This window comes from Ctenopharyngodon idella, chromosome 18 (genome assembly GCF_019924925.1).
Source record: "Ctenopharyngodon idella isolate HZGC_01 chromosome 18, HZGC01, whole genome shotgun sequence".
Lineage (NCBI taxonomy): Eukaryota > Metazoa > Chordata > Actinopteri > Cypriniformes > Xenocyprididae > Ctenopharyngodon > Ctenopharyngodon idella.
The window spans coordinates 15,895,045-15,909,096 of NC_067237.1; the positions used below are offsets into that span (position 1 = coordinate 15,895,045).

General features: G+C 46.4%; 1 protein-coding gene across 1 annotated transcript; it reads left to right on the plus strand.

The window, feature by feature from the left end:
* Positions 1 to 9,847: 9,847 nt before the first annotated feature.
* On the plus strand, positions 9,848 to 12,714 carry LOC127499533 (uncharacterized). The gene is made up of 3 exons (XM_051869904.1): positions 9,848 to 11,356; positions 11,768 to 12,109; positions 12,410 to 12,714. The coding sequence occupies exons 1-3, from the start codon at positions 11,308 to 11,310 to the stop codon at positions 12,712 to 12,714; spliced, it is 696 nt and encodes a 231-aa protein (XP_051725864.1). The 5' UTR covers positions 9,848 to 11,307.
* Positions 12,715 to 14,052: the final 1,338 nt, after the last annotated feature.

The following is a 14,052-nucleotide window of genomic DNA, read 5'->3' on the forward strand; positions in this document are numbered from 1 at the left end:
CTTTGAAATTAGCTACTCTAAATTTATTCAAATTCATTTTCTGCACTAATTGGCATGATTTCCAACATGTTTTGTAATCCTGTACAAAATTGCAAAGCATATGTAGCTATTTATATGCGACCATCAAAAATCTACTACTTTGGGACTTTCATGTAGAAATCCATTCAAAGACAGGACGTTGCATCATATGACAGTTTGCGAAGGACCCATGGAAGCAGCAAGCAGTTTTGTAACTCTGTCTTAAATTTGGAAAAAATAACCTTTTTAACGGCTGGTATGCAGTTCCCACATTTGGATATCATGTGGTATGACCCCAAAAAAAACAATGAATATTGAGTAATTTCTGCAAATATATACTTTTATTACAAATTTCATAGTGACCTTTTGTGGGAAGATAGCTTGTTTTGTTTAGGTGGCCAAGTCTGTGCCTGTAAATTTTGACTGAATTTGAAAATATCATGCGGTGCGACCTAATATCATGAGGTGCTACCACTGCAGAATGTTTTCCATGATAGATGTATGTCCTAGTTTGGCAGTTTTTGTGCTTTTATATTTAATTGATGATTTATATACATAAAGTACTTTATTTTAGCATCATTTGGAATAGATTTTTATGCAATTATTTAAAAAATTGTGTTCATGAAAATTGTGAAATTTTAATAAAATCTGGTTTAAATCTATTTTTTGGAGAGCATACGACTCCTTATGCTTTTCGCGGTACTTTGATGTCATACGCTGATCAGTCTGCGCAGCGCCGATGCATCCCGAACAAGCCTTTTGATCGGCACTGCAGCCGCCTTACGATCACATGTGCCATCAAAGTACCGCGAGAGCAAAACAAGAGCAGCCGACTAGGTCAGGTGCTGCGGTTGCTCAAAAGGTGTGTCCGACATCGGCTGCGGCTGGATGCAACCATTTGGCGAGAGTAGCCGCATGCAGTCGGGAAGGAGCTGATAAAGGAGACGTGAAGTTTGACGCTTTCTGCTTCCCGTAGTGACACTCTCGTTGCGTTTGCATACTTTATCACAGCTGAAGTTAAATAAATGCAATATTTGACTAATACACCGATGTTTCAGAGACATTTTTATTCAATACTTTATGTACTGCTTACAGCGTCTGTTTAAAGTTCAACATAAGCATATATTTAAATACCAATGTAGTGGGGTCAATGTTTTTATCAGTTTTATTTTGATAAACATGACACAATATAGCATCGTGACACCATGAAAAGAGCTTTAACTGTTATAAAAATACAGATTTGTGAGCAGTAGTGGAACTGAAGGTTTAAGAATAAACACAAAACACACGTGATTGTTGTCATGCGGTGAATCCGGCCAATCATGGAACAGCTGTGTCGTCATCAAAGCTCGTGCAGCTCCTCTTGAGAAACTGGAAGCACATAAATTCCATTAGGAAAGACTGAAAGATTAAATGGGTTCTTACCAGATTCAGTGCATCTTGAATTTATATTTTTTGTCTGATCTGGCAGCTTCGAGTAGGGCCTTCTCATTCATTACGTGTCTGTAGAACTCCTGGCAGGTGTAGCTGTAGTTCACTTTCACCAGGAGTTCACTTTTTATGAGTTCCACAGTTGCTCGGTTCCTTGTCTCTGTCCACACAGCGGTCATCAGAGAAAACATCCTCTCCAAGAACGTGTTGGTGACAGGAATGCTCAAAGCCAAAGATGCCAGAGCTGTCATGTTTGGGGCACTGACGTGCTTCAGCAGAGCTGTCCATTTTGATGCAACAGGATTTGTCGTTGTTGCGATTTCCTTTACGCGTGGCAAAAGAATGCAGAATTCGTCATACAGCTGGTTCATGTCCAGTTTAAAGCTCATTTTTAATGCTTCGGCTGCCCCAAGGAGGTCTTGGAAGCTAAATTCCCTCTTGATAGCCAGGCATGAGATGTGCTTTAGGTAGTTGCCATCAGTGAAATCAAAACACTTGTTTAGGTAAACAAGAGCTCTTTGATAGAACATAAGAAAGTCCTGCTCTATAACAGCAGCCTGTGCGGTGGGAAACTGTTGCAGGAGAGTGCTGGTCTCCAATCCAAAGAATCGATTCTTTTCCCTTTGCGCGAGTTTCAATTTGAGATTGGTCATCAACTTGAAAAGCTCACACACAGTTGTCTGGTCTCCCTCAACTTTAAACACTGCGTCGAAAAAAACTTTGAGGCTATTTTGCAAAAACATCAGGTATGCCTGGAGTTCACAGGGCACGTCCTCTCCATTTGCGAGCAGTTTCCAAAGTGCTGATGGACAACGCTCTTCTCCAAGAGATAAAAAATAGCTTTTTATAGCTGGCCAGGAGTCGTGCAGACGCTTGACTGCAGGCCACAAACTTAGCCACTGTGTCGGCACGTTCTTGTAAAGAGCCGTGTACCCCTCATCCACAAACTCAAACACTTCCTTTAATTCTTGCACACGTTTAGCTGAAGAAGAAAAGTGGTTGTAAACTTTTGTGACTATGTTCTCAATGTCAATTCTCAGCTTATCGCCGGCATGCCTCCCACAGTTGTGTAGAATATGGGCCATGCAGTTGGCCTTGATAATCGAGGCATTCCTGTCCGTCAGTTTTTTATACACTGAGTTATGCACACCATTAATGCTGGCGTTATCAGCCGAGTATGCAGAGATCCGTTCTAACCCCAGGTTTATCTCCTCGAGACTTGAAACGACCTGGTTAAAAATCGCATCAGAGTTTTTGTTGAAATCATCATAAAAGTCAAACAGTTTGTTCTGCACTCCTAGGTCGGGTGTGTAATATCTTAATAACGTACTCGGTTACTAACGTAACCTCGGTTCCCTGAGATACGGAACGAGTACTGCGTATGGGGGAAAGGTCTCCTTTTTCCCCGTTACTGAAGCCTTTTTCAATAACGCAGTGTAACTACATCGTCATTGGTTCACTCATGGAAAGTTGTTGAACCAATGACGGCGCGGCATAGCTGCGCGGCCTATGGCGACAAAGCGCACGAAGAAGCCCGCCAAAAGAGGCGGGGCTTACGGCTATATAAGCAGGCATTTCGCCATAGGATTTCAGGTCATACGACTGAAGCGACGACACTGAAGCCGCAGCCTCGTGGCACGGCATGTAACGCAGTACTCGTTCCGTATCTCAGGGAACCGAGGTTACGTTAGTAACCGAGTACGTTCCCTTTCGATACTTCACTCGTACTGCGTATGGGGAACGAATTCAACCGCGCCGTGCCACGGCAGGGAACAACTGAACTTGTCTTGGACACCGTGAGGGAACCAGTGGACAAGTGAGAGGGCTGGAGCCGTCGAACCCATGTGTTACACTTGCAAGAGGGGAGCTAACTCCCGGGGTGGCATGAGGACCAGCCAGCCGCCTCACAGATGTCTTTAATAGGAACTCCACTGGACCATGCCCAAGAGACGCCATTCCTCTAGTGGAGTGGGCTCTAACTCCTATGGGAAGGTTGAGGCCCATAGAGGAGTAGTAAAGAGCAATAGCATCAACTATCCAACGCGAAAGACGTTGCTTTGAGACCGAAGGCCCTTTGGTGCGGCCGCCAAAGCAGATAAAGAGCTGATCGGATTGCCGGAAAGGCTGTGATTGCTCAACATAGGTCCTCAATGCCCTGACAGGGCAAAGTAATTCCAGCTCTCGCTCGTCCGACGACGGAGGAAGCGCTGAGAGGGAAATGACCTGTGCTCTGAATGGAGTCGAGAGCACCTTAGGAACGTAGCCATGCCTAGGTTTCAGAACGACTTTGGAGTCGTTAGGCCCGAACTCAAGGCATGCAGGGCTCACAGAGAGGGCCTGCAAGTCGCCGACTCGTTTGACCGATGCTAGTGCAAGCAGCAGAGCGGTTTTGAGTGTCAGGGGCCTGAGGTCAGCTGAACACAGTGGCTCAAAGGGGGGCCCTTTGAGAGCTCTGAGGACCAAAGAGAGGTCCCAGGTGGGAACAGTGAGAGGACGAGGTGGATTCAATCGCCTAGTACCTCTCAAGAAACGCGCCACAAGGCTGTTTCGTCCCACTGACTGGCCAGCGATAGGAGCGTGAAACACTGCGATGGCTGATATGTAAACCTTGAGCGTTGAAGGGGTGCGACCCATATCTAAACGCTCCTGGAGGAATGACAGTATCGGTGATACGCCACACTCCACAGGGTCTATGCTGCGTGCAGAGCACCAGTCAAAGACCGACCATTTCTGGGCGTAGAGGCGTCTCGTGGACGGGGTTCTCGCCTGAGAGATGGTATCTAGCACGTCCCCTGGGAGGTTTGGAGGCTCCCATCGAGGGACCAGAGGTGCAAAGCCCAGAGTTCTGGCTGGGGATGCCAGATCGTCCTGTTCGCCTGAGAAAGGAGGTCCTGTCTCAGGGGGATTGGCCACGGGGCTTCCATGGAAAGCCTGAACAGCTCTGAGGACCAGATTTGGCTCCTCCAGAGCGGGGCCACTAGGAGGACTCTGTGCTTGTCTTCCCTGACTCGTCTGATAACCTGAGGGATCAGAGCGATCGGGGAAAAAAGCGTAAAGGAGGGTGCAGGGCCAGTCGTGGGCCAGAGCATCTTCCTCCTTCGAGAAATAAATTGGGCAGTGAGAGTTGTCTTCTGAGGCGAAGAGGTCTATCTCTGCCCTCCCGAAGAACTACCAGATCGTGAGAACCGTCTGGGGGTGGAGCATCCACTCGTCTGAGGGGAAGTTGCTCCGAGATAGCATATCTGCTCCCAAGTTTGTTCTCCCGGGTATGTGAGTTGCTTTGAGCGACTGTAACCTTGGAAATGCCCACTCCAGAAGACGTTTCGCCAGTGCGCATATGCGGCTGGACGAAAGGCCGTCCTGGTGATTTATATATGACACCACTGTCATGCTGTCCGACTGGACTAGGACGTGGTGTCCCGTCAGGTATGCCTGAAACGCCTGAAGGGCTCGGAACACTGCCAACATCTCGAGGCAGTTGATATGCAGATGGCTTTCTTCGCGAGACCACGAGCCGAAGGCCGGTCTGCCCTCGCAAAGAGCGCCCCAACCCATGTTGGATGCATCTGTCGAGAGCACTGTCCTTCTGGACACCGCCTGTAGGGGTACTCCAAGACTGAACCATACAGGGTTCGTCCAGGGTTTCAGAGCTGTCAAACAGGCCTGATTGACCCTGAGACGCAGGCGGCCGTGTCGCCAGGCGTGAGGAGGGACCTGAAACTTCAACCAGTATTGCAGAGACCGCATCCGGAGAAGGCCGAGCTGCAGAACCGGGAAGGCGGAAGCCATCAGCCCTAGCATCCTCTGGAAGAACTTCAGAGGGAGGTAGGCTCTGTTTCTGACTGAAACCGCGAGCTGCTGAATGGCCAGGGCGCGCTCTGGCGAGACTACCGCCGTCATACAGACTGAGTCGAAAACTGCACCCAGGAACGTGATGTGTTGGCTGGGAAGCAGCGAGCTCTTGGCAAAGTTGACCTTGAGTCCTAGGCACTCCAAGTGGCTGAGGAGCACAGATCTGTGGAGTTCTAGCTCGGCTCTCGACTGGGCCAGAATGAGCCAGTCATCGAGATAATTCAGAACACGGATTCCCATCTGTCTCAGTGGGGAAAGCGCCACGTTCATGCACTTGGTAAAAGTGCGAGGAGCTAGGGACAGCCCGAAGGGAAGGACTGTATATTGGTAAGCCACTCCCTCGAATGCGAATCTCAAGAATCGTCTGTGACGAGGGGCTATCTGGATGTGAAAGTAAGCATCTTTCAGGTCCAGCGAGCAGAACCAGTCCCCGGGGCAAATCTGCGCGAGGATCTGTTTCAGCGTTAACATCTTGAACTTCCGTCTCATGAGGGAGAGGTTCAAGACTCTGAGATCTAAGATGGATCTGAGACCGCCATCTTTCTTGGGAACCAGGAAATAACGACTGTAGAACCCCGATACGCTCTCTGAGGGGGAGACTGTTTCTATAGCTCCTTTCTTCAGTAGAGTCATGACTTCGGCTCGGAGGACATGAGCGTCGTCCGTGTTTACTGAAGTCTGAAGCACCCCGTTGAAGCGCGGGGGCCTTTGGGCGAACTGAAGCGAGTAGCCCTGACTTATGGTTCCCAGGACCCAACTTGACACCCCGGGAATGGCTTGCCAGGCCTCGGCCCGCGTGACAAGGGGTTGTATGGCATCGGATGACGGACCGCCGGTCGGGGGCCCGTACACCGGAAAGAGTGGAAGAGGAAGTTTGCTCATTTTTTGAGGAGGTAAAAAATTTATAGTGTTCGCCATGAGAACGGTGTTTTGCATGGGCGCAACATTTGTGGGCCCAGTTAGCGCAACACTGAACATATCTCCCACGCCCGGAACTAAACGGGGCGGAGGGGAGACTGAACGAAGGAGCTTTTGGGGTGGTCCGGCCTCAGCGAGACTTAGCCCCATCCTCTTCCTTCCTGGCAGATCAGGAAGACTTAGGAGGCATCGGGTCCAGCGAAATCTTAGGCCGGGGTCCCTGACGTCTCGGGAAGGAGGAGCGCTTTGCGGGGCGTGAGCGCTGGCGCTGTTCCTTGGGAGGTGCTGCCTGAGAGGTGGAGGGGGCAGTCTTGCTCTGCTGAGCCGGCACAGGCCTGGGGCGGCTGGAAGCAGAAGCAGAGCTGGAGCGCTTGGGCAGGAAGTGTCGCATTGCTTGGGACAACTTCTGTGCTGCAGTGAAGTGTTCCGTGAAGCCCTCTACCGCTGGCCCGAAGAGACTGGAGGGAGAGACCGGGGCGTCCAAGAAGGCCGTCTTGTCCAGGTCCTTTATCTCGGTCAGGTTGAGCCACAAATGGCGCTCGAGCACGACCAGGCTGGCCATGGATCGTCCAATGGCCTGGGCTGTGGCCTTTGTGGCACGCAGGGCTAAGTCAGTGGCACTGCGGAGGTCACAAAAAGCAGGTGCATCAATGCCAGACTCGTCCAGAGAGCGGAGGAGCTTCGCTTGGAACACCTGGAAGATCGCCATGGTGTGCAGCACTGAGGCAGCCTGGCCTGCGGATGCATAGGCTCTGCCAGCCAGGGCAGAGGTGGTCCTGCAGAGCTTGGATGAAAGGGCCCTCTTCGTCTTCCAGCCCACAGCCGCGGGGGGGACAGAGGTGAGCCGCCACTGCTTCATCCAGGGACGGTAGGTGCTCGTAGCCCTTCTCTTCAGAGCCGTCCACAGTGGTGAGAGCTGAATGGTGCGTAGTGCGTAGGCGGGCAGAATAGGGAGCGCGCCACGACTTCGTCAGCTCGTCGTGCACCTCTGGGAAAAACGGGGCGGAGCGTTGGCGAGGGGCCTGGCGACGGCCCGGCAGGAACCACTCGTCAAGCCTGCTCCGCGATGGCTCTTCTGGCGGGGGCCATTCGAGGTCCAGTTCCTCCACTGCCTTTGAGAGGACGCGGATAAGCTCGGCGTCCATGCCCGGCTTGCAGTCAATGGGCTCCAGCGAGGGTAGGTGGGCGGGGTCCTCCGAGTCACCGGCCCCTCCCTCTGTTTCAGAGGCCGCGAGAGACATGGAGTCATCGAGTGGCTCTTCATCTGATCCGGCAAATGAGACGAGGTCGCTCGCATCTGCAGAGGGACGCAGCTCAGGGCATGAGAACAGGACGGGGGATTGCTCTCTAGTGGGAGAGGGCGAGGCACGCGGGGGCTGAGCCGGCGTGAGCTCGCACAACTCCGGGCGCTGATCCACTCTGCCCCGCTGTCTCTTCCTAGCCGGCTCGCGGGAGGAAGAAGACGGAAGGGGCACGAGCGGCGGGACCACATTCAGTGAAGAAAGCAATCCGCGAGCGCAGAGAGGCTAGACTCATGCTCTCGCAGTGAGAGCATGAGGTCCCAGTGAGCGCGGCCTCTGCGTGGGACTTGCCCAGGCAGCCGACGCACTCACCGTGCCCGTCGTCGTCATGTAGAGGGACTCTGCATGTGCCACAAGAGTGGCGCGGCATTTGCAGCAACGCCGCCGCCGTGAAAACGGCGTTTGAGGGGCTCTTTTAGAGCGGCGAGGGCCGCTGAAAGCTCTTTTAGAGCGGCAAGAGCCACGAGAAAAAGCTCTTTTCGAGCGGCGAAAAACCGTGGGAAAAAGCTCTAATAGTCGCGCCGGATGGCGGCAGGAGACGCGCTGAGAGGCGGCCGGAAGCAGGAAGCGGGCGGCTCGAGAGCGGCGCTCGAAGCGGCAGTCTGCGAGGGCGCCGGCGCTGTCTTCGTCCGGCGAGCTCAGCTCAGTCCGCTGCGGGAGCCTCTTCGACGGCGGCGAGAGCTTCTCTAGAGCGGCGAAGGCTTCAGCTCGGAGATCAGCATGGAATGCGTTGTCGTCGCTGAAGGAGAGAGAACTGAAATCCTATGGCGCAATGCCTGCTTATATAGCCGTAAGCCCCGCCTCTTTTGGCGGGCTTCTTCGCGTGCTTTGTCGCCATAGGCCGCGCAGCTATGCCGCGCCGTCATTGGTTCAACAACTTTCCAGGAGTGAACCAATGACGATGTAGTTACACTGCGTTATTGAAAAAGGCTTCAGTAACGGGGAAAAAGGAGACCTTTCCCCCATACGCAGTACGAGTGAAGTATCGAAAGGAAACTTGGTTGTTCCATGGTTTGATGCATCAGAAGCAATTGAGAAAGGTGGAAGAGAATCCGGTCTATCTGCAATCATTGGCATATTTAACTGTTTCAAGCATGTTTCTAAAGATGCTGGTGCAAGCACACCTGTAACAATGGATGCACTTTTAGATCTTCCACAAGCAAGCTTCTTTGCTATTTCTGAATCGGGGAAAATGACCGGGGCTAGTTTAGTAGTACAGTCGCCTGACCTATACGACAAACCATGCTGCACATTATGGTAGACACTTGTCACTTCAGCTGCTGTGATTTTATTTTGGTTGCTATCTTTTGGTGGAGAGAAAAAACTTGTCATGCTAGCGTTAGCATTTCTTTGCTGTGCATTTCTCTTGTGACTTTCTACATCTCCATGCCTCCTTATATCCCCCTCACCTCCATGCGTGATGGTGAAACTTCGGTGGCAGACACTGCATTCTGCTTTTTTAGGGTCACCTGTAGCTGGTTTTAACCACGTATACTTTTTCTCCCATTCTTTATTATACGAACAAAGACGCTTTTTCTTCTCGGGAGCTCCGGATAGATCCATTTTTTTCTGTTGCAGAAATATATATTTTTTTCAATGTTTTCCCGCTCTGGCTAGAACCAATAACAGCTGTGCTGCGCATGTTCTGTGTTTTCTTATTAACTTTTTTTTTTTATTGTGGAATTGTAATTTAAAGGATGATTAAATAAAATGATGTAGAAATAATATATATATATATATATATATATATATATATATATATATATAAAATGCATAAATTTAAATGCGGGACACTGACTCGCGGGACAAAGCTTCCAATACCGGGACTGTCCCGCAAAATGGTGGTCACCCTACGTATGACATCAAAGTACCACGAGAGTGATTCAAAAGCATAAGGAGTCGTTTGCTCTCCAATCCTTCTCTCAGTACTTTGATGTCATATGCCAATCGGTCTGCGGAGCGCCGATGCATCTCAAACAAGCCTTGGGACACATTTCTAACTGGCATACATCTCGCGGTGATCACCGTTGATCAGTTCTGCGCAGATTTTGCTCATCTCAAACGAGCCTATTTTAAAAGAGATCAATACATCACAGTTGTTTTAACCAATAAGCATTAAGCTGTGTCGTCAGCAAGTCGTTTCCCATCATGCTTTTGATCAGCGCAGTCGGTGGAGAGAAACTGTGCCTGAATGCAGAATCCGATGTGGCCGCCGCGCTGTCGTGGGTTTTTTTTGACATACGTCAGTATTCGTCAGATTAAGATGGTCCACACTCGGACATATTTCTAACCGGCATGTATCTAGCAGTGATCACAGGTGATCGGTTCTGCGCAGATTTATTTATTTAAACTGGAAAAAGTGTTACAGATGTGTCAAAATACATTAAATAACATCATACACGTAACAAACAATGTACACTAGAGGGGGCTTAATATAAATCTACATAAAATGAAAAGTTTACAAATGTTCAAAGTTTCAACTGTTTTTTGTTTCATAGAAAATTGTAGTCAATATAATGTTCGATTTCTTTCTTGAAAGAAACATTACATTTGTGAATATGGAATTTTGCAATTTAAAGTATACATTTTTTTATATAAACCTGGCTGTGCTTGTCTCTACTGTCAAGTCAAGCTTTTTTTACAATGCAGATTGTGTCAAAGCAGCTTTACAGTGATTACAGGAAAATAATTTTGGCTGCACAGCAGCTCTAAAAGAAAATGGTTTCAATGTCCAGCTTAAGTTCAGAATTGATTCATTCCATTGTAAAAATCATTAGTTATTAATTTAGTTCATTTATCTATACATAAGCTCTGGAGAAAACAATGTCATCGTCCAGCTCAGTTCTGTTCGCATACGATGGTGTCAGTGCAGGCAGATCAAAAACGTTGAATCAAGCGTTCCCGACTAAGCAAGCCAGAGGCTCTACTGCTGCTCCTGGAGGATAGACCCGTCTATGATGTTAGGGCGCTCAGAGTCCAGAATCTCCTTAAGTTTCATCTCGGATACCAATATGGCCTTGAAGAGAGATCTTGAGTAGTTTGAGACAATATCCTGGATCTGACACTTCCACGCCAACCATCTTAGTCGTCCTAAACCACATGGACGGGGCCAGCCATGGCACCTGGTGGTGTTTAGACTATTAGAATTAAAAGTAAAAAAGTGAACTGAGAAGAAAAAGAAGAACAGAAAAAAGACCACATCATCGTCACACAGATAAACGCAAATAAAATGTGTAAATTTTCTTTGTAAAGCTTGTATGTTTAGTGTGTATGTTTTTTTTTCTGCTAACATGAATTTCACGGCCTGACTTCCCCTCGAGATAGCTTTACTGTGGAATAAAAAATAAATGATAAAATTATCATGCAAGAAAGATTAAACTAAATGCATTTGACCAGCTCAGGTTATGAGTCAAAGTGAAACCTGCAGTAGTTTAATTCAGGTTATTTTAGTGGCCGACTGACTCAAATGAATGTGTCTTCTGTAAACATCTAGCTTCTGTTTACAGTTAATTTATGGGTAAATAGGCAGAATTTCTCTATCTACACAAAGATTGAAAGTAGACTGAACCAAACTAATACTGCAACATTTTAGATGGAAAAAACAGCACGTTTATGAGCATGAGAGCTGTGTCAGGAGTGAGCTGAGCTGTTAAACTGAGCGCTATCTCATACACAATTGTGTGCATATTCGCGGACGCGCACTGACAGGAAGAGTTTCTCTGACTCTAACCTCAAATGACAGATTTGAAATGTCGAAATCGGCTGCAGACTCAAACGGCTGAAGAAAATGATCCAAGCGTTTATTTGGTTCTGCTTGTGTTTTTGTCATCTGGTTGGTAAGTATATGTGCACTTCACTGAAATCATATTTCATTCAAAGGATTTGCATTATTAGATCACCACAGTAAGGTTCAATTTGAAAATATTATATAATAAATTATGGTAAGAATAAAGTTATGGTAACAAAATAAGATAGGCTAATTAGAATTGATTAATCTATGGTACAGTCAATTTAGATATTATACTAACACATTAAAATTGTAGCCTATAAATTAACATTAATGTATTTTGACACACAAGTTTAAAATGAAAAAGTGTTTTTATAAATCAACATGAATTAATACATGCCATAAATATTGTTATTCATTGCTAGTTAATGACATCAAATGAATTGCAGTGTTAACAAACTGAATGTTATTGAAAGGTGCCACGTTTTTAATATTTACCTTATTTAATCTTGTCCTCCAGATGTGTTTGTTGCTGAGACAAATGTAGTGAAATCAGTGGCAGCGACTGAGGGAGATTCTGTCACGTTAAAATCCGATTTTAGGCCTGCTGACATACAGGGATATGACAAGATAGAATGGAAGACTGGAGACATTCATCTTGCTAGAATCAAGGAAGTAAACGGTATCTTCTCAACAACATATTATAATAATGACTGGAGATTCATAGACAGACTCCAGCTGGATAATCACACTGGATCTCTCACCATCACAAACATCATGCATGAACACAGTGGAGTTTATAAACAAAGCATAAATGTCAGAAATATGGAGCCAGTCAAGATGTACAACGTCACTGTTTATGGTGAGTAGACTTTTACATATTCTATAGAGGGCGTTTTCCTGTCTTTTTAAATTCAGGTTAGTTCCTAGTAATCATTTTTACAACTTTATATTTTGTCCTTTTATTCAGCTATTTATTGGTATCTCAGACAGTGTAATTGTTAAATTTGAATCAATTATAAGTGTTAAGAGTGAACATGATGACTGTATGAGCAGCAGTGATGATACACTCACTTACTGACATCATAATAGACAACAAACAAACCGACAAAGCATACCGCTTACCTCTTACTGTCACACTTTATTCTCTCATGTTTTTCAGCTCCTCTGCCTGTTCCTGTCATCATCAGTTTCTGTCCACCAAATCCTTCATCAGTTTGTTCATTGTTGTGTTCAGCTGTGAATGTGAGTCATGTGACTCTCTCCTGGTACAAAGGAAACAGTTTATTGTCCAGCATCAGTGTGTCTGATCTCAGCATCAGTCTCTCTCTACCTCTGGAGGTGGAACATCAGGATAAAAACATCTACAGCTGTATGATCAACAATCCCATCAGCATCCACACCAAACATTTCAACGTCACTCAGCTTTCCAGACTGAGTTCAGGTATATTTCTGACTCTGGTGTGATGTTTCAGTTTTTCAGTAGTGTTACATCTACTGAATTTATTGTCTTTCCTCAGACACTGGCTGTGGTTGCGATACTATTGAACCTGCGATCCGATTGGTCGTCACTGCTCTGATGGGTGTGGCTGCTGTGACTGCCATTGTTGTTCTGGGTTATGACATCAAATCTAGAACGAGAGAGGAGAGAACAGACATCAACATCAGACAATGATGAATCAGATATTGTTAACAATAATGTAAAAATGTCTTTTTAACTACTTTAGTAAAAAAATAAATAAATAAATAAATATATTGTTCGACAGACAGAGATAATCATCTGTATCCTTTATGATAATGGTGCATTTCATATTTAAATGCAAAATTTGATGCCAGTCCAGGCTAAAAATATGAAATATGAAATTAATGCAAAATATGATAATGTAAATGAAAACAGAATAAATCAAACAGGCCTACTGCATCCACCACCTTTCTGCTATCTAGGTGTAAGGACCACCTGTCGATTAGTGATCACTAATCTTCTCTCCAGATTAGTGTTTTATTGTTTTATTGCAGGGTGTTTGATTTCAGCTTTTGTCTTAGTAGGAAAATCAAGCCTTACATAGGCCTCAGCATCTTTTGTTAGCTATAAGACAGAGTTACAAGGTTGTAAATATAGACCTGCATTTATTGTGTTACAAACCGATAAGCCAATTAAACAAGTGAATGTCACATTGGCTTGGGTTTTGTGTTCATGTCTTTTATTTTGTTATTCACACTTTCATGCTTCCTGTTTGTCATTTGCTTCCCTTGCTCCTTATGTTATCCTGCCACATGCTCTCCTTGTGAATGTGTAATGTAAGAATTGTTACTGTTTTTTGTGCAGTGATCTGTACTATAAAATAATATAGCTAATATAATTAATAATAACAATATACTATAACTACTCTAACCTAATATAATATAACAAAAGACACAATAACAGCAATGACACAACTCTGATGGGCTTACGCATCGGAGGAACCTTTTTATAGTTCCTAGATCTATTGGCAGAAGTACCCGCTTTTTAGTGTGTTCCGCAGGAACTAGGAACGATTTTAGTTCTAGGAACTCTATTTGGGGGAACTAAATTAGCTCCTACTTCAGGAAACCCACAACACACAACAAACACAGATCCGATCACGCCGTCCTCCATCCCCCAGATGCTGATGTTTGTACTGTTACCGGCTGCTTCAGAGTTCCTACTGCCAGTGCGAATGCAACCGAGAAAATGGCCCGAAGGAAGAATTGGTTCTCCGGGAACTACCCTAGTGGCTAGTTACTAGTAACTATATGGTGCGAAAGCCCCTTCTGACACTCTTCTTC